Raw genomic sequence first — 26,560 nt, 5'->3', positions numbered from 1 at the left:
GTCTGTCCGTCTATCTGTTTCTACGCAAACTAGTCCCACATTTGTAAAGCTATCTGAATGAAACTGTGTATTTAGGTTTCTGAATACTTTTACTGCTATATATGTCGGAACGGACCGATTCGACAAATTTTTAGAAATAAAATTGTAACTTGGCTGTTTTTTAACATGTTTTAATCATTTTTAAGATTTGTACATTTTTTTATTATTTCAGAATTTCGGTTTTAATTTTATGAAAATCGGACGACTATGTCGTATAGCTCCCATAGGAACGATTGGGAAATTAATAGAAAAAATCCTAAAGTGCATGGATGACCCGACGAGGAATTGGCTGACGCGAGCGGTCTGCCAGTTGGAGGCGCTGTGGGAGGGAGCCAAGCTAGAGGTGGTGGACCGGGAGCTAATCCCATCCACTCCAAAAGCGAAGGTACTCTTCCCCATCACAATCCAAGCGGACCGGGCGCTGAAGCTGCTGCAGCGTCAGAACCCGGATATCCTAACCGCGGACTGGAAGCTTCTGCACGTTGCGACCCCATCACCCAAGGAGGGGAGCAAAGTGCAGTCCTCCAGATAAACAAGGCAGAGGACATCCTCTATCCCAGATACGGGAAGATGGAGTGGGGCGTAAACCTGCTCAGGATGCTCACACCCTGAAGGCAGGCGTGGTGGAGAAGGACGACGCTGGAAGAGTCCGACGAAGGAGAGGACGGTGACCTGACCGTAGTAATCAACCCGTTTTATAGAAGTGAGCTCAGTACCCATGACACTCTGAGTGATTTAGCTCAACCTCCATAAGAGCAAGGTCGCGTGGGCGGAACTCCTCATAGCCATGGAGCAAGGATCCGCCGACATAGCTTTGCTCCAGGAGCCATGGATCGCCACAGGCAATGCCATCGCCGGACTGAAGTCCGCAAATTACAATTTGCTCCATCCACCAACGGTAAGCAGGAATAGAACCGCCGTACTTGTACGAAAGGGTCTACCCGTCAACCTTATGTTTCATTACAACTCTGGTGACGGGGTGATGCTAGAGAGCGGGAAAAAGCGCATTTTGCTAAATTCCTGCTACATGGCACACGACAGGACGGCCCCACCAGAAGAATTCAGAAGCCAGCCCGAAGAACCAGCAACTGCTCATGGGTGCAGACGCCAACGCGCACCACTGCGTATTGGGGAGCCCCGACATAAACGACAGAGGTGAGTCTCTCTTAGGCACTATTTATAGTGCACAAAATTTAGGGATTCATGGAGTTTACATTCGATATCGCATATGCCAGGCAAATGCGTAATCTTTAGGAATTTCTCGGCCACTTTTTTGCACTTGACTATGGGGTAAGGTTAATTCGGTGCAAAAATGACCACTTTTCAATAAAATGTTGTGGCGAAACGGTTAAAGTTAGCTTAACGAATTAAATACCATATAATAACACAACATTTGAACAGTTTTTGATCAATTTTGTAATGAAAAATATTTAGAGGTAGGGGAGTTATAGGGAATCTCCTGAGTTGCCTCCAAAAAAAAGTTGGTTTGCGGTGTACATAACAGTCCACAAAATCATACGATCTAAAAAAATTATACCTCATTCGTTAAAGGATAAGTGTCCCGAGGTATTCACGAAGCGTTTTTATTTTTTTAAATTTTTCCCGATTTTTTATCAAAATTTGAAGTCAAATCCCCGATTTTTGAGTCCAAAAATTAGATTCGGTATCCGAATGCGTCGCGGGTGCGACCGTGCCCCCGGTGTTGCCCAGTTCCGTTTTGTCCACTGGGGGGTCCCAACTGTTGTCTCAGCCCTCTCAGAGCCCTAGTCCTAGTCCCTGCCAGGGTATCAGGCCCGGATTACCGGCCGAAAGTGGTATGGTTGGTCAGTATGCCGTGCCAAAACCCCTTACGGCAATTCCACCAACAAAACAGTTATTTGTTTCGCGGCTTTCCCCTGATCAGACATCGGAAGATGTCATAGCTTTTATCCAAGGCAAAGTAAAAGTCGATAGAGAAAAAATTAAGGTGGAAAAATTTAAATTTTCTTACCCTAGGAACATTTCGTCTTTCAAGATAAATGTTCCTGACGAAGTCTTTGGCACTCTATGCTCTGCCCAAAATCTGGCCACAGTATGTGGTTGTCAAAGAGTTCGAAGGTAAGAAAAAGGAAAAGCGGCCTGTAGGAATTACTCTTCCTAGGCCAGATTTGCCCAATGCTCCTTCTACGTCGTTCAATTCCGTCCCAAAAAACTAACCAGTTCCCTTTGTATTTCCTATCAGAATGCAAGAGGCTTACGCAGTAAGCTTCCTAAATTGTATTCCGACAGCGTCGCATTTGCTTCCCAAGTTATTGTGTTCACAGAAACCTGGTTAAAGCCGGAGATTCTGAGCTCCGAAGTTTTTCCAGCTGCGTTCACAGTATACCGGCTAGATCGGCCTATCAGACGTGGGGGAGGTGTCCTTATAGCGGTCGACTCCACTCTCACGTCCGAATTAATAATTTTCGAGGAATCCAACAACGTTGAATTCCTTTGCGTGAAGCTATCAGTTAATGGTAGTTCCATTTTTGTTACATGTTCCTACATTCCTCCATTGTCGGAACTTCCTATTTATTGGAACCATCTTTCCGCTATTCAGTTGGTCTCTAAAAGATTTTCGGATAGGGACCATTTAGTAGTTCTTGGTAATTTTAACATCCCAGGGGCTATTTGGTCCCTAGATAATTCCACTAACACACTTCTTACGACAACACATCATGATTTTATTGCTGGCTTGTTTGACATTTCGCTGTCCCAAGTCGATCATGTTCGAAATTCCTTAGAGCTCTTGCTTGATCTTTGTTTTGTCTCAGATTCGGAAAGAGTTAGTTAAGCTAGAGTGGCGCCCCTGACGCAACCCGAAGATCCCTATCATCCCACTTTCGATGTGACTATCGACATGGGGACTGTTTCACGGAATAAATCTGACAGTCCAGCCCAAGAAGTCTTCTGCTTTAGCAAGACGGATTTCGTACGGCTGAATAATTTCATAATTAATTACAACTGGTCCGATCTATACACATGCACTGACATGGCGGAAGCCGTGGGTATTTTTTATCGTGTTATAAATTCATTTTTTATTGACTGTGTTCCGTTATACTGTCCGTCTACATCAAACAAGCCTCCTTGGTTTACCAAAGAGTTGACCCGCCTCAAAAATAGAAAATCAAATCTATATGCTAAATATCAACGTATCGGTTCTACGATTGTCCTATCTAGTTATTTATCAGCTCGATCCACTTTTACTGTGTATAATGCGCAGTGCTACAATAATTATTTGACTCGTTGCAGGTCCCAGTTTTCTGAGGACCCAAAACAGTTTTATAATTTTGTTAAATCTAAGCGTAAATCCATTACTCGTCCGTCCTCGCTCTCTTTTGGTAATTCAACAGCAGATAATGATCAGGCAATAGCCGATCTTTTTGCTCAGTTTTTTGAAACCACTTACTCCAACTCAAAGAACCCAAATCAGGCTTATCCTTACATCATCCCCAAATCGAACCAAATCTTCAGTCCTACCATTAACGAAAGCTCTCTTCTTAGAGATCTTCATCGTGTTAAGCCAGTTTTTTTACCAGGTCCCGACGGAATACCAGGCTGTGTGCTTAGGAATTGTGCCGAAGCCCTGTGCAATCCACTTCTCAAATTGTTTACCTTATCCTTAGAAACCTCCCACTTTCCCCTTATTTGGAAGGAATCATTCGTTATTCCTCTCCACAAAAAAGGTAGCAAATTGGCTGCCAACAATTACAGAGGTATCTCTAAGTTGTCGGCCATCCCTAAACTGTTCAAAAATGTTATTACTCCTCATCTGCAGCACCTGTGTAGGTCAATTATTTCTCCATGTCAACATGGTTTTATTAGGCGAAGATCAATTACAACGAATCTGTTGGAGCTTACTTCCTTTATTATAAAGGGATACCGAAATAACTTTCAGACAGATGTAATCTATACTGATTTCAGTAAAGCATTTGACTCTCTTAACCATTCTCTTCTTGTTCGGAAACTCGATTTAATGGGATTTCCGACTGATCTTCTTAATTGGATCTCAGGTTATCTAAATGGCAGGACGCAGAAGGTCCTTTTCGAAAATAAACTATCTAATGTTCTTAGGGTTACATCTGGCGTCCCGCAAGGGAGTCATTTGGGTCCCCTACTGTTTACATTATTTATCAACGATCTGCCCGAAGTTTTGACCAACTCCAGAGTACTTATGTATGCTGATGACGTCAAGCTTTGTGTGCAATATAACGATGCTACTTGCCAATCAGACTTACAGACAGATCTTAACAACTTTTAAACATGGTGCTGCGTGTACTTATTAAACTTAAACGGCTTAAAGTTCAAGCTAATGACATTCTCCCGTGTCACTCCTAAGCCTGCAACTTATACGCTAAACGGCTGCTCTTTGGAAAAAATTTATATAGTTGATGATTTAGGTGTCCGTCTGGATCCTAAACTCGACTTTATCGATCATATTTCGTGCATGGTGAATAAAGCCAGGGGTGTGCTTGGTTTCATTAAACGGTGGTCGAAGGAATTCAATGACCCCTATGTTACAAAAACGTTATATACTTCACTTGTTCGTCCTATCTTAGAATATGGATCCTGCGTTTGGAGCCCTCAGTATGGCGTCCATAGTAAACGCATAGAATCGGTTCAAAAGAACTTCTTACTTTTCGCCTTACGCGGTTTAAACTGGGATGCAAACCAGAGGTTACCGTCTTATTCTAGTAGACTCTTACTAATTAACTTACCCTCCTTATCTAATCGTAGAACCATGCTAGGTATTACATTCTTATACAACTTAATCCGTGGTGACGTGGAAAGTACTGACTTGCTCGGTCAGCTAAATTTTCACGTACCAATAAGAAACACTAGATCCTTTTTACCATTAGTTTTGCCCCACTGTAGAACATCCTTTGAACTGCATGAACCCTTTTAGAGTCCTCTGTGCAAATTATAACGATTTGTACACAATAATATTTAACGTTGATAGCCTCCCAAAACTAAAAACTTCAATCTTAACCTACTTACGCATGCAAGCAACCAATCCGGCAGTACGCCAGTAGTAGTTTCCCCGCATCCTTTTTTTTAAGTCCTTCGCGTTTACTAATTGCTAACAGAACAAGCACGTGCTTGGTGTCGCAAGTTCCACTTGATATGTACTGTACATAGTGCATCAACGTCTTGCAATAACTGTGAAGTATTACACAAGTACGCGGGCGCGAATAAACAAAAAAAGAATGGGTAGAAAAAGGAATTGGGAATAGAGACTACTGAACGTAGAATAGGCAATGACGTCCGCACTCGAAGAGAGATAGTCGGTGACTGAAAAGCGTTTTAATATCATGGATATCTTTGTTATTTGTCGCTAGTTCTAGTTTAACAAACACTAAGTTAACTGCCTGTTAACAAATCGAACCGTGTGTCCAGCCGATGTAAGGCTTTTCTTAATATTTTTATCCGGGACAGAATGACGGATACCACAGATGACAACTCGATAGGACCTTTCTTCTTTTAACTGCTAAGAATGGAAAGACACTTTTTTAAGAGTCAGTGATTTTGTTCTATGTATCTGAATCAGCAGCTAAGATGGAAACAGAATTGTTGGAATGACATTTTAGGGAGTATTTGGTCGGGTCAACGGTTTTGTCTGTGGATCTGATAAGTCCGTTCAGATTCTCACAGTGATCAAACACAATCGGGGGTGGTTTGGGGGTGGATATATGTTCCTGACTGCCAGGCCGGCTGAGATTGTTCTTGTTGCTTCCGGCATTGTTGGTAGAGCTGCTGGTAGGACTACTGCCGTTGTTAATTGTTAATTGCTACTATTGGTTTTAACCTGTTTTAAGCCGGTTAAAGTACTAGCTATTGCTGGGTCTTTGGGGCTTACTGTTTAAGGGGGATATACATGTAAGCCAACATTTTTTTTAACAATTTTTTTTTTTTTTTTGTTTAAAAAATAGTTTTTTTACTCAAGGAAAATACTGTGTAAGTTTCTTCATCGAATTCCAACTTTGAGTGCATCAAATCAAGTATGCAAGCAAGGTATACAAGTGTAAACGAGGGCGCTTCAAAAACTTTAAACGTATTTTTCTCAGCTTTAAATTTTTGCATTTTTACCTATGCTATGAACACGATTCACAAAAAACTATGTAACATATCGGAGTGAATCAAAAATTATTATGATCAGCATGAAATTATCTTCTATTTACACCTAAATGGGGTTAAATTAAATTAGTATTACTATTTTTTAAGAGGGTGGGAAGTGAAAACTGATTACCTGAAAAAGAAATTTTTTTTTTTTAAAAGAAAATTTAATTTTTTTGTCTTAACTTCTTTTTGGTTTTTTAGGTTCAAATAGAGGATAAAGGTGTAATGAATGCAACAAATTTTTGTTTACGGATTTCCGACACAAATTAGAGCTCTATCGTGTCCATAGCCGAGAAAGCTCGAGGCGCTGCGGCATATTTTCCATAGGTCGGCTATTTTGTAAAATATTGTTTATAACAACATTTTTTTATCATCTCCGATGCTACTTTTAACTATTTCAAAAGTTTTCCTACATTAAAAAAATTCACGAAAAATGACTACACTTTGACCGTTTACATGTATATCCCCCTTAGGGAACTTCGATGTCTGTGCCCATGTCTGAATTGGTTGGTAGTTTTACATTAATATTTGATCTTGATGCGGTGTTGAAGGAGAAGGAGGAGGCAAGTCGCCGGCCTCACTCATTTGCCACAATCTCGCTGAAGTTTAGATCATCTTCGGAGTCCGAAAGATTAAACATTATGCACTTCTTTGCACCGCTTTACTGACATTGGATAAATAGGTCCCTTGCCCGACCTCCAAAAAGGAGAGCGATGCCAAGTGGGTAAGACGCAAGCCCCGCAGTCGGGCGGCACCTGCAACAATTGCAACTGTTAGTCTTGTCTTTTGGTATCACTTGGTTTTCGCGACCTTAGAAGTCGGATTTAGAAAAACAATAGCTTTTGCCACAGAGGTGGACTTGTCGATAGATTCATCACAATGAAGTTCGCAGCAATGCGTCTGCACTCCACGAAAGCATGAGAAAATTTTTATTTTCCCTTTTTCTTTTGTATAGTCGAAAACAAGCCCGATGCCGTTGACAGCCAACGCAAAGCTGATGCTCTTAAGTAAGAATATTAAAATTAGTCTTAAGAAATATTTTGGCCTTTACAATACCGATTGTTTAAACATTCAAACATATATAATATATATCTGTTGTAAACGTTTTTAAGTTAAGGGTTTTTAGCTAAAAACCAATAAATATTAAATAATAAAATTACTTACATCCATGACGGCACACCTTGTAATCCAGTTGCATCATAAGATGGTGTCAAAAGTAAAATACATATATATAGAAAATGCTTCCTTGTAATTAAAATCATTTTGTATGATTAAAAATATCTAAATTTCCTGTTTTTAATAATTCGTACTGTGAATGTCTTTATTTGAGATCATTAGTTATTTGCTCGTTTCCTGTTTTATGCGTTCGCTGAGGGACTGAAAAGTAAATAAATAGGCAGGTTTTATTATAAAGCTTTAAATTTGGTTGAACTTCATTAAAAACAAGAAAAAAAGCGAGCTTAGGCACGCCGAAGTTTGTTTACTCTTGCAGTTTGCAATTGGTTAAACAAATATAAAAAACAAGAAAGGAAGCTAACTTCGGCACGCCGAAGTTTGTATACCCTTGCAGATTGGTTTTCATATTTATATTATAAATTATAATGCCGAAAACAGACACTAAACGGAGTTTCATAACATTTTACCTATACTTAATATGTTTACAGTTTGACAGTTACAGTTATATATTCCCAGCTTTACATTTTCTCTACATCTACGGATCACTTATATGGCAGCTATATTATATAGTTCTCCGATTTTCATAATATTGTTACCAAAATTCTGAAATAATACTAAAAGCTCATGTCTCAAAGTAGATGAAAATACGTTGAAAAACAACGAAGTTATAATTTTTTCTATCGCTTTCCCTATCGTTCCTATGGCAGCTATAAGATATAGTCGTCCGATTTTCATTAAATTTATACCAAAATTTTGAAATAATACCAGAAGCTCATGTCTCAAAGTAGATGAAAATACGTTGAAAAAGAACGAAGTTATAATTTTTTCTATTACCTTCCCTATCGTTCCTATGGCAGCTATAAGATATAGTGGTCCGATTTTCATAAAATTTTTACCAAAATTCAAAAGTAATATATAATGGCCATGTCTTAAAAATTGTGCAAAAATGTTAAAAAACATCCAAGTTATAATTTTTTTTCTAAAAATTTATCGAACATTTGTATGACAGCTATATGATATAGTCGTCCGATCCGGCCCGTTCCGACATATATAGCAGTGAGAGTATATAGAAGACTATATGTAAAGTTTCATTCAGATAGCTTTAAAACTGAGGGACTAGTTTGCGTAGAAACGGACAGACGGACAGACGGACGGACAGACGGACAGACGGACGGACAGACGGACATGGCTAGATCGACTCGGCTGGTGATGCTGATCAATAATATATATACTTTATAGGGTCGGAAACGTCTCCTTCACTGCGTTGCAAACTTCTGACTGAAATTATAATACCCTGCAAGGGTATAATAAAAAGAAATATACAAAAGTTGTATTTTATACATAGCATATAATAATTTGGCTTTGATATTTATATTATATATTTAAATGCTGATAACACACACAAAACAGAGTTTCATTACATTTGACCAATAGTTATTATGTTTATGGTACAGTTTGACAGTTACAGACTTACATTCCCAGCTTTACATTTTCTCTACATCTACCGATCGTTTCTACGGCAACGCACCTCACAAGTAGATGCAACTTTCATATAAGAGGTTCTACCTTCCACCACACAGATCATCCAGATGGTAACTAACTAGATGAGATACATTGAGCTAGCCCCGTACCTCAAAACTGAAGCGGACATCGACTGTTCCACCTCTGCTCTGGAAGAGGTACTTGTGATAGCAGCCAGGATATCTACACCACATCGGACGGATGTGCAAATAATCAAATTCGAAACGAATCAGCAAATGAAACGGCTTATTCAAGAAAAAAGGCGTCTGCGACGGGCGTGGCAAACCAATAGATCGCCATGCATAAGGCAACGTCTTTAACCTAAAACTACTTGACCATGTATCACACCTGACTAATAAAATTCTTGACCTAAACTTGATTTCGTGGATTCGCTATAGGACTTTATTATATTTCCACAAAATTGTGATATCCCAAGAACCAACTTACTTGTTTGACAAACTCATATCTGCTACCTCAACTAGAACGAATACTAACGCTATCCGTCTGTAGAACAATCTGCCACATAGATATAAGAAAATTAGGGTCGCAACTCAGTTTAAATCTCAAATCAAAGAATATTTAAAGTAAAATATAAAGTAACATAAAATAAGATATGTAGAATACGTAATAGATATAAGTTTATATCTGTTAAAATCTATTATATAAAAATAAGTCGACTTTTCTGCGGGGATCAAATAACTCCAGAACGCACGAACCGATTTCCACGGTTTTGCATTCGTTGGAAAGGTCTCGGAATTTGTGATTTTTTGCAGTAAAGAAAATTCAGGAAAAATTGCAACAGAAAGCGGGAAAATCATTTTTGCATAAAGCGCCAACACTGACACATAGCATGCCATAATTCTCTACTCAGTTTATTTTATGACAAATCGAAATTGTGTTCAATTTTGAGTAAAATAAGTTATTCGTTTCATATCAGTGCAAATGGAAACCAGCATTTGTATTTAGGGTGGTAAGTTGAACTGTGTAAATTATGTGGATTAGAGGTTAAATTAACCTCTCTGCCTATAGTCGAAAATGCCTATAGCACGACGTGTGAACATCGGTCTCCGCACAAGGCATGCATGCCAGCAACAAGTGTGTTCACAGAACTTAAGCGAGGAGAGACGAAATGTAGTAAGGGAAAATGCCCGATTGAGACAACGCGTGAGCACACGAAGATCAACTGGTGTGCAGCATCTCAGAGGATCCCAACCAGCGTGGCAGGCTCCTAACAGTAGCCTTCCTCGACATAGCCATCGACCTCAGGACAAATTTCAAGAATCCTGAGATAGAGTGCTAGAAAAGATTTGTTATCCGAAGGTGTCGAGGGTGAGACCGTGCCCCCGGTGTTGCCCATATCCGTTTTGTCCACTGGAGGATCCCAACAGTTGTCCTCTTAGAGTTCCCTACCAGGGTGTCAGGCCCGGACTACCGGCCAAAATTGGTAAGGCGGATAATCAGCCTACCTTGAAAAAACCCCCTATGGCAATACCACCAACGAGACAGTTTCATCTTTCAAAATATATGTTCCTGAGGAATTCTTTGTCAAACTATGCTCTGTCCAAAACTGACCAAAGCATGTGATTGTCAAGGAATTCGAAGCAAAGAAAGAGAAAAATAGGACAGTTGGAATTACTCTTCCTAGGCCCGATTTAACCAATGCGCCTTCAACATCTTCCGATTCCGTCCCAAAAAACTAACAAACTTCCTTGGTATCTCCTATCAGAATGCTAGAGGCTTACGCAGTAAGCTTCCTAAATTGTACTCTAATAGTGTCACATTTGCTTCCCAAGTAGTGTGTTTACAGAAACCTGGTTAAAGCCGGGGATTCTGAGCTCCGAAGATTTTCAAGCTGTGTTCACAGTAAACCGGCTAGATAAGTAAGTAAGATAAATCGGCCTATAAGACATGTTCCTACATTCTTCCATTGTCGGAACTTCCTATTAATTGAAACCATCTTTCCGCTATTCAGTTGGTCTCTAAAAGAATTTCGGATAGGGACCACTTAGTTAGTAATTCTTGGTGATTTTAACATCCCAGGGGCTATTTGGTCCCTAGATAATTCCATTAACCACAACACATCACAAAAAATGTGGTTTACCAAAGAGCACTTCAATTAAACGGATAATTTGCCGAAGGTGGCGTAACGGAGTTCGCCTGGCTTACTAGTTAAGTATATATTTCAAAATCTATGTGACTAGTACTACAATTATAAGTGCATACTTGCTGCGCTAGGATAATATAATAAATAAAATTAAATACCGAAGCCCGGAGAAGACCACACGATTCCGCTATCGTACAGATCAGTAAGTTTACTATCATGCTTGTCCAAGTTATTTGAGCTGGGAGCTCACAATATCATCCCAGCTCATCAATTTGGATTCAGAGAAAAGTATAGAACTATCGAGCAAGTTAACAGAATAACATCAGAAATTCGCACAGCCTTCGAGCATCGAGAATATTGCAGCCCGATATTTCTCGATGTTTCTCAAGCATTCCACCGCGTCTGGCTCAACGGCCTTATGCACAAAATAAAAACACATTTCCGGAATACACACACAAATTACTTGAGTCGTATCTCTACAACAGAGTCTTCGCAGTGAGATGCAACGCAACAACATCCGGCACCTATTCAATCGAAGCTGGAGTTCTACAAGGAAGCTCACTTGGGCCAACTCTATTTGTCCTATACACAGTGGATATTCCCACAAGAGACCACTGTGTATAGGACAACCACTTTTGCTGATGAAACTGCGATCCTCAGCCGTTCCAGATGCCCAGATGCAACAACCCAGCTCGCCAACTACCTTAAGGTAGTCGAGAAGTGGCTTTCTGACTGGCGTATTAAAATAAATTAACAAAAGTGTAAGCACATAACGTACACTCTCAACAGACAAACATGCCCTCCGCTCTACTTGAACAGCACGCAGATCCCCGAAGTCAAAGTGGTGATGGTGATCAAGAATATATCTATTTTATAGGGTCGGAAAAGTCTCATTTACTGCGTTGCAAATTTCTGACTAAAATTAGAAGAGGAGGGTAACGCTAAAAACCCAGAAATCGCTTTTCATGAAGAGTGCAGCAATCGCATGTACTACAAAAGTAAACAGACTCGTTTACACACAGCAGGTGTGACCAGATCTTCCCGGGCAAAGAGAAAGATCGACAGGTTTCGAGTTAGCAAGAGTTTTTGCAGCGCTGGCGGTGAAATTAGCGAAAACCCGCCTTTGAAAGGGACGTTACTTTTTCTCTGGAGGAGAAATTAAAAAATGTTGATTCCAGGGAAGATATTAAGGGAATCAATGAACCTTTTAATTTGGTCACCAGTCAAATAGAAGACATCAAGTCTGAGAATGTCATGCTAAGAGAAGAACTGAATAAAGTTAAGGAGGAACAGCTAAAGGACCATATTAGTATTAGTCTACAGAGGCTCGTAGAGCAGGCTAAACAGAGAAATTTCATCTTTGGGAGAATGATTAAGAGCATGAAATCCCAGAAGCTATTTTGCATACATGCAGAAACAATATTAAAATTAGCGACCCTAACATGCTTGCAGCTAGAACAATTTAGGAGCTACCACCAGAAAGAAGTATTATTGCGGAAATGGGATCAGTAGATTCCCCTTCGTGTAGCTGGTGAAAATTATCAGGTGATTCCCGTTAACTTAAACTGTACCAACTGGATCTTCTCAGAAATGCAGCTAGGAATCATCCGGTTCCGGGTGTTAACCTTATCAAGTCGTATATACGAAAATCAGCATCATGCATGCACAACCTCACAACCTTGACATCAAATAAACCATGGTTTGACGGAGAATGTATTACGCCGCACTCTCTGACCTATTGGACGCTCAATACCTCCGAGCTTAGGAGCATACAACGAAGCCAATCTCACCTGAAGCAGTAAGCGTTCGACCAGACCATGGAACAAAAAATGACCTACGTTAGAAGAATGTAGACTTAGCTTTCCTTACTTTTTATTCCCCTGGAAGAATTTTAGTTTTAGTCAGAAGTTTGCAGCGCAGTGAAGTCATTTCCGACCGTATAAAATTATCCAACTTTTTGGTGACTTTCATCTAGCAAAGCTTCGCAGTTTTTTTTTCTTAATTTCCAGAGTTCCTCCTTGTGACTGACGAAACGTACCAGGTGATTCCCGCTTACTTAAACTGTAACAACTGGGAAGCAGAGTTTAATATATTGTATGATCTATTCACGGAAACAAACGTGGAGAACACACTTATCGTCAGAGACTTACAGGTTTTCACGGAGAGCCGGGACATCTCAAAAGGCTATGCCTCTACGTCAAAAGGATCGAATGACGTGACATAAGATAGTAAAGGAACTAAAATCATCGAAATGTGCGAATCTCTAAACTTTCTGGTCCTAAACGGGAGAACGAAAAGTGATGCGGAAGGGGAGTTAACTTTTTCCAGGACAGAGAGTTTACTTTTCGGACCACATGCTCACCCAGTCCCGGGTCTAGAGCTTATCACGTCGTGTATACAAAAAGCAGCAGCATGCATCTAGGACCGCACAACTTTGACTTTAAATAAACCATGCTTGGACAGAGAAAATTGGACAGAGAAAAATTTAAAAAAAAAGCATCCTAGAGGTCTAAAAAAGATCAAAAGATATTGAGCGTACGGCATGCTCAATATCTTTTGATCTTTTTTAGACCTCTAGGATGCTTAATACCCCCCATGCTAGAAGTGCCTACCACAAAGACAACCTCAATTATAAAAATTTTTTTTTAAATTTTTTTTTCTATTTTTTTTTTTTACACTAAACTACAAAAAAAAGCTCGAAATCGAAATTTTTTTTTGAATGGCCGCCATTTTCTTTAAAAAAAATTTTTAAAAAAATCTGTTCCGTCACCCGAAAATGACATCAATTCTGATTATAACCCCGTTTTTTTTTTCATTTCGGACGCTCTGGAGACCCTGAATCGTGGCCGCCAGGACGACACCTTTTTTTTCGACCACCAAGTTTGAAGTCTCATTACTCTTTGAACAACCCTCGTATCGAGGCAAGAACAACTTTTTTAGTTACTTTGAACATTTTTGAATACAATAAATAAAAAAAGTTTTCAATTATTCTTTGCGTTTTCAAATAAGAATTTTTTTAAAAAGGGTCCAGAAAACGGCTTTTGAATGAGAAGACCCCCTTAAGCGAAACATGGATTCAGTAAAAAATAAGCAAACAAAATATTTATTATTAAAATTTGGTCAGTTTTTATTAAAGTTTCATATATTTCTTTAAAATAAATATTTTCAAAATTAAAAATTGCTATAAACTGGTTAATCTTTATAGAAATCAAAAAATGATAAAAAGTAAGATTACATTATTCTATTCTAACTTGAAATATATTTGGTGGCATTGATAGTTTAAGCCAACATGTTTCAACATGATTTCTTTATTGGTGGCTGTCTGGTTATGCAGCCCACACCTGATGTCCCAGCTGCCCAACAACAACAATAAATTTGCAAGTTGCTCTGCGTAGCAAAACCTTGCCTCTCTTCCTGCCTTCTGCTTAACAGTTTCATTACTCTCTTGCTCTACATATTCCGTTACTTTATACAGCTGCCCTTGGCCGTTTGCTAATTGCAGCAAATACTTCTATTCTCAGCCTTCGCCTATGCTTGAAAGCGATCAGTCTCAATTCATCGTAATTCGTACAGACCAATTCGGATCTGATTCAATTTCGCCATTTTTCGCATAAATAAGCACAACTTAGTGACTAAATAAATATTGTACTTAATTTTAAAGTTAAAACAAAGTGCGTATTTTTGGGTCACAAGAACTTGAACGGTTTCGACAGCTATTGAAAAAACTCAGTAGCTCAACATTGGTGGCCCCGACGTGATCGTGGCTTTTAAAAAGCATTAAACATTTCGTTTAGTGCATTTGCTTGTGACTGTACCTTGCAGCGTCGCGCTAGCCAAACGTACATACATACATATGCACCGGTACTTTATTGCCTACGCTTTGCTCCCGTTCGCCTGGTTTGCTGTTCATTTACCGTCGGTAACAGCTATTTAAATTCGCTTCCCGCTTATTTTATGCATTAACTTTGACAATATAATTTCGCTTGTATCCTTGCACAGCAAATTCATCAACTCGTGGGAAAAATTAAAGCATGTCTTCGCCTACATCTACAAATTTCGCCATCGTATCATGCACCCAGGTCTCACTTCGGAACATGTTTGGTGTGGCACACAAAATCTCATCCGCTCCATTCAGATGGTTCATCTTGATGACGAATATCATTGCCAGCTTCGAGGACGGCTAATAGAGGCATCAAGCTCAGTCGCATCGCTCTCGTCTATTGTTGACGAACTTGGACTTTTACGTGTTGGCGGCCGACTAAAAAACTCTGCGCTTGACTATGAGGCACGCCATCCATTGATATTGCCTCGTCAGTATCCTGTTACGCGCACAATAATCCTGCATTTTCATCGGCGCAACCTACACTCTGAACCTCGCTCCCTGCTCACTTACATCCGTCAGCAGTTTTGGATAATTGCTGGCCGCAAAACCGTTGCGAGTGCTGTGAGCAAATGCATCATTTGTTTTCGGGCCAAGCAACATGTTGCTGGCCACATTATGGCGGATCTTCCAGAGGACCGCGTAAGCGCATCTTACGCCTTCAAGGTGACAGGACTGAATTCCTGTGGCCCTTTCTATTACAAATCAGAAGTTCGGAATAAGGCACCCATCAAGTGCTACGTCTGCATTTTTATCTGCATTTCTACAAAGGCTGTGCACCTCGAGCTGGTTCAGGATCTCTCCACCTCGGTGTTCCTTAGTGCATTGCGGCGCTTTATACTTATCCGAGGCAAGCCTGCCCGCATATGGTCTGACAATGCGACTAATTTTGTTGGCGCTAAGAACAAGTTGGCTGCAGTGCTAGCAAATAACTGTCGACAGTTTTTTTTCCTGTGCTCTCGTTGCGATCAAAACCGAACAAGTTCATACTCCCTCGATCTCGTTCTGAGCAAGGGAGTTTTGCTGTCTTCACTTCTGTTTTATGCTGAACGCTTTTCGTTGAGCTCTTTTTACTTCGGCCGTTCAATGAGCAGTGCGTAAAGAGCGAGACGAGAAACGCTCGCCGCATACAGAGAGCCAGCAAAAGACCAAGTGACCGAACAGCTCAGCGCGAACGGTCTTCACCTTTGTTTGTTTTTTTTTTTTTATTTAAGAAAAAAAAAGTTTCAGAAAATGTTGTTTTTAAATCGCAACTAAACGTTTAACGATTTGCTTGCCTATGTGTGTGAATGTATACCAATACATACGCAGAAGACTTTTGTTCACAAAACAGATTAGAACAAAACGAGTTAGCTCTGGACGCGCGCGAGCTCATTCCAAGAACCCATGAAACGGGTGCTCTCTGAGTCTCTTCGTAAAGAGTGAGAGAGAGACACATATATGCAGACAACTAGAAACTGTCGACCGTTATTGGCTGAGCTAAAACGATTGTTCCTGAATACCACCCACCAAACTGCAACAGATGAATTCGGTTTGATTGACAGCATTGAATGGTGATTAATTCCTCCTTGCTTTCCCCACTTTGGAGGTCTTTGGGAGGCAGCCGTGAAGACTGCGAAGTACCACTTCTACCGATCTGTTGGACCTGCAATACTGGCCGCTGATGACCTGCGCACTCTCGTTTGCCATATCGCGGCAACAATTAACTCTCGTCTTTTAGTTTCACTTTCAGAACACCCTGGCGTTCTTGATGTGTTGACACCAGCGCACTTCTTGGGTACTGCGCCTCATGCCTTGTTTCCTGAGCCTGACTACACTAACTTGAACCTCAATCTGGTCCCGCTGGAAAAAGTAGTATCTGACGCTCTTTCAACAGCGCTCCAAGTGGACGAAAGCCTGCCCTCTCTCAAGTGACCACGGTTTCGACAGCTATTGAAAAAGCTCAGTAGCTCAACAGTGGCTTCTTATTAAAAAAAAAAATTGCAATCGTGTAAGAATAAGGTTTTTAGCGTTTTAGAAGGGGGATAGGAGCAAATTTGTAGCCGTGCAAGACCGAGTTAAAAGTGCTAAAAGAGTCCGTGTTAAGCGAGGGTCAAGTATACCCAGCGAGTTCCAGTTCGGCTTCCGAAAGAATTATTCGACGGTGGACAGTGTATTCGTTCTCTTCTCAATCGCCATAACCTATTTAAACGAGAAGAAGAAACTGATTATCTGTTTTGTGGATTGTGAAGTCTAAAGCTTAGTGCGTTGGGTATATTCTCGCTGTTTATAAACACAATAGCGCGAATATATTCTGACAATAGTGCAGCCGTTTGGAATGGGAGCCTTCTTTCCGAAAGGTTTGCAAATAAAACAGGAGTCAAGCAAGGATGATACCTAGCGGTATAGACTTAAATGGCACCACCATATGAAACCTGATGTATGCAGACGACACGGCTTTTTTAGCACAATAGCGCGAATATATAATGACAAAAGTGCAGCCGTTTGGAATGGGAGCCTTCTTTCCGAAAGGTTTGCAAATAAAACAGGAGTCAAGCAAGGATGATACCTGGCGGTATAGACTTAAATGGCACCACCATACGAAACCTGATGTATGCAGACGACACGGCTTTTTTAGCAGAGACACCGGATATGCTCCCAACAATACTAAACAAGCTGGCAGAGTTCTGCTTATTATGGAGCTTGCAGATAAATGTGGACCAAACATAGATTAGGTCAGTAAAAGACGGCAGGAGACGTAGGTCGCAAACAAATAAGTGGATATTGAACGTATTGGAGCTAAAAGCTGCTCAGCAACATTTCCTTTAAGCTGCATCTAGAAGAAAAGAACTGGGGTCAACAGTACATGGAAAGGGTTCTAGGGAAAACGCAACATGCTCCCGAGTACTCTTTGATGCGACAGTAAGATCAATAACGTGCTACGCTTCAGAAATAAGCGGAATCGCCAACCTACTCAGGTCCTTTTTTATTGAAGGATTTTCACTGAAAGTTCTATCGATTTGACCTTATTTTCTTTGACTTAACAAAACTTATTACCATTTTGACTTTAATTTTTATTTTTTTTTTAATAATTGTTTTGTTCAAATTAAATTTGTTGACAGTTTTTCGAAAAAAAAAATTTGTAATATTAAAAAAATTATGTAAATCTTCTTTAAATTTCACAAATAAAAAACAATTGCGATTGTTGCCGCTATAATTTAAATTTAATTTAATTTACTTTTTCACTTAAAAACTTTGATGTTAATAGTTTATGTATCGATATAAGAAGTATCGATAAATATCATTACTTATTAAGTACGATCTCTAAAAGAAAAAGAGGCACTTGTCAAAAGAGAAGCGGAAAGAATACAAAAGTTTCTAAGCACACCATACATATGTCGGAAAGTTGGTTGCTAAGTGCAAATTTGGAATGCTTGTTGCCATGGCAACAGAATTATTCGGCATGCTCAGGTATTGGTAGCCCTGTAGGTGTCGCTGGCGCGCAGGCGCAATGACAGTTGAGTCGGTTACAGGACAAGGACAGAAGACTGTCTGTTACTGAGTGAGGTCTGTTCGTCTGTTGCCACAATAGGAGAGAGTGAGAGAGACAGCTTGAGATTGTCTAGGATTGACGTCTGAGTGAAAAGTAAGAAAAGGTGAAAAGGTTAAAACTGTACCTTTACGAAGCGACGATTTTCCAGTTAACATGGTGAAATTGTGATCGCATCTCTATCTTGCAACTCGTTATTTACAACCCTAGAAAGTCAACGCCACATGCAAATGCACATAACCACAAATTGAATAGTTATGAGCAGTAAAGCGTGCCGAATAACAAAAAACAAGCTTGTGGCATCAAGTAAATCGACATAAATGAGCACATCGAAGTTCAGAATATTCTTGATCCAAAGGGCAAAGCATGCGAATCTACAAATCATTGGGTATCGCAATGTATGTGACCAATTCAAATCCAGCACCATAAAACAGAGGCAAGTTGCAAAAGCTGGAGAGGATTGCTTCCGTTGCTTTAAGGTTCACTGATACAATTGTCGTCCGAAGAATTGTGGAGCGAAAGCTGTACAAGGAAGCATCATCCACTACTCCGCTCGGCAAACATTCCCAACACATCTAACAACACGATGAATCAAGCACGCACCAAAGCGACGTAAAAGGTAACCAGTTTTTCCGAATTGTGCCCGTAACTCTGCATTCCCCCGACAAAAAAATCGACACTATCGCCTTTTTGGACGAAGGATCCTCTGTTACCTTAATATACGCAACAATTTGTACAAGCTATGTATAAAAGGTTCACCGACACCGATATGTTTACAGAGGACTAGAGAAACCACTCGATTCGAAGATACTTCCGTGCGAGAATCAATTCAGATTTCCGCGGAAGGTTCAGAAAAACGGATCTGGCTAAACTACGTTCAGGCCGTTAAAAACATTGTGCTGCCAAAACAAACCGTTGATATTGACAAATTGCGCCTTAGGCTCTTACTGAGAATGCGCTTGGCAAGAGCTTTACGATCAAGTCAAGAAGCAATTCGACCTTGAAGTAATTTCCCCTAAAATGCTCCTGTCGAGCGAGAACAAACTAGCAGTCGAAATCGTGTACGTGCCTAAAAAAAAATCTGAAAAGTATGCTAAGCGGGCCGGGCTGCTTAAGGGGTTATCCGGGTTTAGAACCACAAAAAAAGGCCTATTTTCCAAAATTTTTTTAAAAGATCCTGACAATTTTGCAAATTTCATTTATTCTACATTAATGTATAAGGTTTGAACTAAATTGTGAAAAAATTTAAACAAGAAATATTGACAAATGAGCCGTTGAGGGAGGGTTGAACTTAACCCCAAAAAAAATTATGTCCTTGCGGTAGGCAGGATATCACCGTCAATGTTTATAGGAATTCAAAAAACCAAAATTTTTCTATTAGCTTATATTTCTGGCTTGTCTTTGAACGAAGGATTTTTTAAAAAATTAAATTGAATTTTTGGGAGGGTTTTTCATGAAAAATGTCACTTTTTACGTCAATTTTGGCCATATTTTGGGTTATAAAATCGGTTGTAATTGAAGATATAAAAAATCCTTCGTTCAACGACAACAGAAACATGTCTAGAAGAAGTGTGCAAAAGTAGAAGTAGATCGGTGCAATAGTTTTCGAGAAATCTTGACTACCGACTTCAAGAAAGTGGTTTTGAGAAAAACGCGTTTAAAGTTTTAATTGCCAGTTTGTGACTCATAAGACGAGCTGGGCTTTAAATTTCTCCCATTCCTACAGTTTTGCTTCGATCGACTTGAAATTTTCGGACAACATTCCTGACACTTTGTACTATTATATAAAAGAGTTTGAAAAAAATGCATTTTTTTTAATTTCAAAACCCGGATAACCCCTTGAACCCTCTTATCGACGTTCTACTAGCCTTTAGAATGGGGAAAATCGCCGAAATGTTCCATAGAATTAACATTCGCCATGAGGACATGCATGCTCAGCTCTTTCTCTGGTGTGATGCTAGCCAGAATAGAATAAACACATACGTTATGCGAGCCTTGTCCTTCGGAATTAGCTGGGCACCATTTATAGGCATGGCAGAAAGCCATCGAAATATTCACCCAAGTCAAAGTTGTTCCCGCCAGAGGTGGATTCGAAATTCAAAACTGGGTGTAAAGCTCCATAGCAGTTCTCTGTCATCTAAAGAACGACGAAGACACCCAATCAGCAGCCAGTGCAGTTTAGCGCTACAGAAAAGGTTTTGGCTAAGTACTAGCACCCCGTAACAACATTTTTACGTTCGTTTGCAGATTCTAAAGACTTAAGGCAGACGTCTTTATTAATTCTGCGGTCCAAACTAAGAGAGGTTTTAATGTTTATCTTCAATCCCTTGGGTTTGCAATTTGGTTGTGTTTGGTGTCATACCATCTGGCGCGCAAATATTAACTTGGACGAAGAGCTGCCAGTCATTGTTGGAGGACTGGAACCAATGGAAGCTGTTACAGTCCGAAACTGCAACGGTCAGCATTCCAAGATGCTACTCCATTGGGATACCTGAAGCAAGCCGCATCGACCTGAATACGTTTGTGGACGCTAGCGAGCATGCTTTTTCCGCTGCCTGCTACCTGCGAGTATCTCAAAAGAACCAGGTGGATGTAATGCTCGTGGTCGCTAAAAGTAAAGTGGCACCACTAAAACCACTGTCCATTCCACGCATGGAGCTCCAAGCGGCAGTGATGGGCGCACGCTTGGCGGAAAAAGTCGTCAAAGTCGACAGTACTACTTTCTGGTCGGACTCACGAACCGATTACAATAATTGGTTATGGACCCCCGACACTTTCAACAGTTCCTGAGCACAGAATCAGTGAAATCCTGGAAACCACTCGAGGACCAATGGCGATGGATCCCGTCGAAACTTAACGTTGCGGACGGGGCTACAAAAGTTATCAACAAACCTCAGACGGACACTTGGCTTTACGGGCTCGAGTTTTTGATACCAAAGAGTATAGAACTATATAGAGCGGACATCTATACATAAAAATGTGTCGTATAGCTGGTTCCAGCGGTTGAACCCGCATTTTCCCCGTGTAACCCGCAAGGCTCGATTCTACTTCGAATCTGGGCACCCCGAGGCCTGCTTGCCGGTTGGTCTAGTGGCTAAGGCATCGGACTGCCAAACTACATGCACTTTAGTTCAAATCCTGTTTAGACTTACGATTTTTTTATTATTATTTTTTTGTTTTTTCTTTAGAAGAAAGAAGAAACTTTTATATTCCATTTTAGTGTTACCAGGTTATGTTTGACAAATCTAGACAACGATTTGTGGGTATTTGTAGGTGTTTTTAAAATATTACATGTTGTATGACTTTGTTTTCGGTTTATGTTTTTAATTATTGTGTAAGATTAATGTTTTTAATTAAATACAGTCGAATAAACTGATAATAAAATATAATTATAAATATTTTAAATGTTTTGATTTTATAAGCCCATTTTTGTTTAATAAAAGTTCTTAAGATTCAAAACATTTTTGAATAATGTAATAAATAAAATAATTGCCAGGGATCGATCCAATCATTAATAATAATTATAATTGAATATATAAAATTGAAGATATAAAATTGAAGATATAAAAAATCCTTCGTTCAACGACAACAGAAACATGTCTAGAAGAAGTGTGCAAAAGTAGAAGTAGATCGGTGCAATAGTTTTCGAGAAATCTTGACTACCGACTTCAAGAAAGTGGTTTTGAGAAAAACGCGTTTAAAGTTTTAATTGCCAGTTTGTGACTCATAAGACGAGCTGGGCTTTAAATTTCTCCCATTCCTACAGTTTTGCTTCGATCGACTTGAAATTTTCGGACAACATTCCTGACACTTTGTACTATTATATAAAAGAGTTTGAAAAAAATGCATTTTTTTTAATTTCAAAACCCGGATAACCCCTTGAACCCTCTTATCGACGTTCTACTAGCCTTTAGAATGGGGAAAATCGCCGAAATGTTCCATAGAATTAACATTCGCCATGAGGACATGCATGCTCAGCTCTTTCTCTGGTGTGATGCTAGCCAGAATAGAATAAACACATACGTTATGCGAGCCTTGTCCTTCGGAATTAGCTGGGCACCATTTATAGGCATGGCAGAAAGCCATCGAAATATTCACCCAAGTCAAAGTTGTTCCCGCCAGAGGTGGATTCGAAATTCAAAACTGGGTGTAAAGCTCCATAGCAGTTCTCTGTCATCTAAAGAACGACGAAGACACCCAATCAGCAGCCAGTGCAGTTTAGCGCTACAGAAAAGGTTTTGGCTAAGTACTAGCACCCCGTAACAACATTTTTACGTTCGTTTGCAGATTCTAAAGACTTAAGGCAGACGTCTTTATTAATTCTGCGGTCCAAACTAAGAGAGGTTTTAATGTTTATCTTCAATCCCTTGGGTTTGCAATTTGGTTGTGTTTGGTGTCATACCATCTGGCGCGCAAATATTAACTTGGACGAAGAGCTGCCAGTCATTGTTGGAGGACTGGAACCAATGGAAGCTGTTACAGTCCGAAACTGCAACGGTCAGCATTCCAAGATGCTACTCCATTGGGATACCTGAAGCAAGCCGCATCGACCTGAATACGTTTGTGGACGCTAGCGAGCATGCTTTTTCCGCTGCCTGCTACCTGCGAGTATCTCAAAAGAACCAGGTGGATGTAATGCTCGTGGTCGCTAAAAGTAAAGTGGCACCACTAAAACCACTGTCCATTCCACGCATGGAGCTCCAAGCGGCAGTGATGGGCGCACGCTTGGCGGAAAAAGTCGTCAAAGTCGACAGTACTACTTTCTGGTCGGACTCACGAACCGATTACAATAATTGGTTATGGACCCCCGACACTTTCAACAGTTCCTGAGCACAGAATCAGTGAAATCCTGGAAACCACTCGAGGACCAATGGCGATGGATCCCGTCGAAACTTAACGTTGCGGACGGGGCTACAAAAGTTATCAACAAACCTCAGACGGACACTTGGCTTTACGGGCTCGAGTTTTTGATACCAAAGAGTATAGAACTATATAGAGCGGACATCTATACATAAAAATGTGTCGTATAGCTGGTTCCAGCGGTTGAACCCGCATTTTCCCCGTGTAACCCGCAAGGCTCGATTCTACTTCGAATCTGGGCACCCCGAGGCCTGCTTGCCGGTTGGTCTAGTGGCTAAGGCATCGGACTGCCAAACTACATGCACTTTAGTTCAAATCCTGTTTAGACTTACGATTTTTTTATTTTTATTTTTTTGTTTTTTCTTTAGAAGAAAGAAGAAACTTTTATATTCCATTTTAGTGTTACCAGGTTATGTTTGACAAATCTAGACAACGATTTGTGGGTATTTGTAGGTGTTTTTAAAATATTACATGTTGTATGACTTTGTTTTCGGTTTATGTTTTTAATTATTGTGTAAGATTAATGTTTTTAATTAAATACAGTCGAATAAACTGATAATAAAATATAATTATAAATATTTTAAATGTTTTGATTTTATAAGCCCATTTTTGTTTAATAAAAGTTCTTAAGATTCAAAACATTTTTGAATAATGTAATAAATAAAATAATTGCCAGGGATCGATCCACTCATTAATATTGCCGACCAACGCTTTAACCAGCACGACCACAGGACCGATTAAATGTGTGATGCACAAACACCAATATGAATTTGAAAGCCTTTTGATTCTCGCCCTAGCAAAGCCAAATATGAAATTTCGTTGCCGCGTTCACGCACACATACAAACAAAACCCACTTACACTTATGCATTGTGTGCGTAATAAACACACAAAACAGAGTTTCATAACATTTTACTTATACTTATTATGTTTACAGTTTGACAGTTACAGTTTTACATTCATAGCTTTACATTTTCTCTACATTTAAAGATCGCTTCTATGACAGCTATATGATATAGTTGTCCGATTTTCATAATATTTATACCAAAATTCTAAAATAATAACAAAAGCTCATATCTCAAATGAGATGCAAATACGTTGAAAAACAACGAAGTTATAAATTGTTCTATTAATTTTCCGATCGTTCCTATGGTAGCAATAAGATATAGTCGTCCGATTTTCATAAAATTAAAACCGAAATTTTGAAATTTTTTTTTAAATGTATTGAAAAACAGCAAAGTTATAATTTTTTTTCTAAAAATTTGTCGTACATTTGTATGGAAGCTATATGATATAGTTGTCCGATCCGGCCCGTTCCGACATATATAGCAGTAAGAGTATATAGAAGTTTCATTTAGATAGCTTTAAAACTGAGGGACTAGTTTGCGTAGAAACGGACGGACGGACATGGCTAGATCGACTCTGCTGTTGATGCTGATCAAGAATATATATACTTTATAAGGTCGGAAAGGTCTCCTTCACCGCGTTGCAAACTTCTGACTGAAATTATAATACCCTGCAAGGGTATAAAAATTTTACTTTTAGTAGGCATTTGCAATTTGTTTTGTTTTTCTTTATTATTTGTTTAACTTAATATCACTGATGTGATGGGAGCAGGTCATGCCAGTTGCAACGCTACTGCCGAAAAAACGACGCAGGGGAAATTAAAGCGCTCACGTGCCATAGTCGATACAGACTCGGACCTTGAGAGTGTGCAGCTCTCCAAAGAGAAGGAATAAAGCCTTCTCCACTCGCCGAAACCAGGCACCAGCTCCCAGCGCAGGGACGGGCCAAAGCGGTCAAGGGAATGAAGGCCAAGCCGCAGTACAAGGCTGCCCTCCGCATCCAGAATCGCCTCCAGGAAAAAGCCGCCCTCTTCTCAGAGGAGAAGGTAAAGCTTACCTGGGTCGAGGAAAAGATCGTTGTGAGGAGGATTCACTTCGCCAAACTCCCCCACATGAGATCGACGCACAGTGGCCCCAATCAGCCATCTAACGGAATAAAAGTCAAAATAAAATTGTTCAATTGTTCAAACACTCTATAAAGTTGACAAAATCTTTTTAAGGGGGTCTTCTCATTCAAAAGCCGTTTTTTGGACCCTTTTTAAAAAAATTCTTATTTGAAAACGCAAAGAATAATTGAAAACTTTTTTATTTATTGTATTCAAAAATGTTCAAAGTAACTAAAAAAGTTGTTCTTGCCTCGATACGAGGGTTTTTCAAAGAGTAATGAGACTTCAAACTTGGTGGTCGAAAAATAAAGGTGTCGTCCTGGCGGCCACGATTCAGGGTCTCCAGAGCGCCCGAAATGAAAAAAAAACGGGGTTATAATCAGAATTGATGTCATTTTCGGGTGACGGAACAGATTTTTTTTTAAATTTTTTTAAACGAAATGGCGGCCATTCAAAAAAAAAAAATTCGATTTCGGGCTTTTTTTTTTGTAGTTTAGTGTAAAAAAAAAAATAGAAAAAAAAATTTTAAAAAAAATCTGTTCCGTCACCCGAAAATGGTGACAATTCTGCGTCGATTCCATTTTCTTTCATGAAAATCGGTTCAGTTGAACTGGAGATATCATGGCCGCCAGTTCGAAAAACGTGGTTTCGAGATAAACGCGTTTGAAGTTTGAAAAAAGCTAATCTTGCGAAGAACTTGCTTCACAAAAAAGGCTGTATCTTCTAAAGTATTTTGAATTTCTAAAAATCCTTTTGGGGACATATACACACCATCCCAAGCTATAAATAAATGAAAAAAAAAAAATCGAAAAAAAAGTTGCCCAATGAGAAGACCCCCTTAAAAGCCTTCAAATGGCTCTTATGATTAATTGTGAGCTTTTAAAGTAATCAAATGTTTTTCACGTGCGTATGCAAATTTTTGAGGTTAATTTTGAGCCTTGTTTAATATTTAAATAAATCAGAGCTCGCACAAAACGGTCAACCGTTTTGATCATTCAAATTCTTTCGGAGAGAGAACAACCAAATAGTCTGAAAAGGGTCTCTCTCGCAGATGTTCTCGCTTCTTTGCTTTGATTGCGATTCCTGTTAACTGTAACGGGAGATCGCAAAGACAAAGCTTTCGGGGAAACGAAGCGGCAAAGAAACTACTCACTCGCTTCTAAGTCGAAAAGAGTGCCTGAGAGAGAGGGAGAGGGATGAAGCACTCGTATTTTTACGAAAAATTAAAAATATATTCTACAAACAACTTAAACACAAATTAATAAAGAAATAAACTCAAGTTTGTGTTAAATGTTCTTTTCTATTTGTTTCATTTGTTATTTATTTTAATCATTTAATTTAATTTAATCATTTACATTTTTAAATGA

General features: G+C 39.6%; 1 protein-coding gene across 4 annotated transcripts in view; it reads right to left on the bottom strand.

Moving 5' to 3' along the window:
• Window positions 1–26,560, bottom strand: part of Wnt5 (Wnt oncogene analog 5) — a 166,720-nt gene that overhangs the window by 121,076 nt on the left and 19,084 nt on the right. For 3 of the 4 annotated variants that reach the window (XM_070288060.1, XM_070288071.1, XM_041776506.2), the window contains exon 2: window positions 7,339–7,551. In XM_070288060.1, the coding sequence (XP_070144161.1) occupies window positions 7,339–7,436 (98 nt within the window). In that variant the 5' untranslated portion in view covers window positions 7,437–7,551. Of the gene's footprint in view, window positions 1–7,338; window positions 7,552–23,576; window positions 23,635–26,560 lie in introns of those variants that run through there. The other variant, XM_070288063.1, reaches the window with a different exon arrangement.

The sequence above is a fragment of the Drosophila kikkawai genome, chromosome 2L, assembly GCF_030179895.1.
Source record: "Drosophila kikkawai strain 14028-0561.14 chromosome 2L, DkikHiC1v2, whole genome shotgun sequence".
In the NCBI taxonomy this organism is placed as follows: domain Eukaryota; kingdom Metazoa; phylum Arthropoda; class Insecta; order Diptera; family Drosophilidae; genus Drosophila; species Drosophila kikkawai.
Note: the sequence above shows the minus strand (reverse complement) of the source record. Positions and strands in the feature narration are given on the sequence as shown.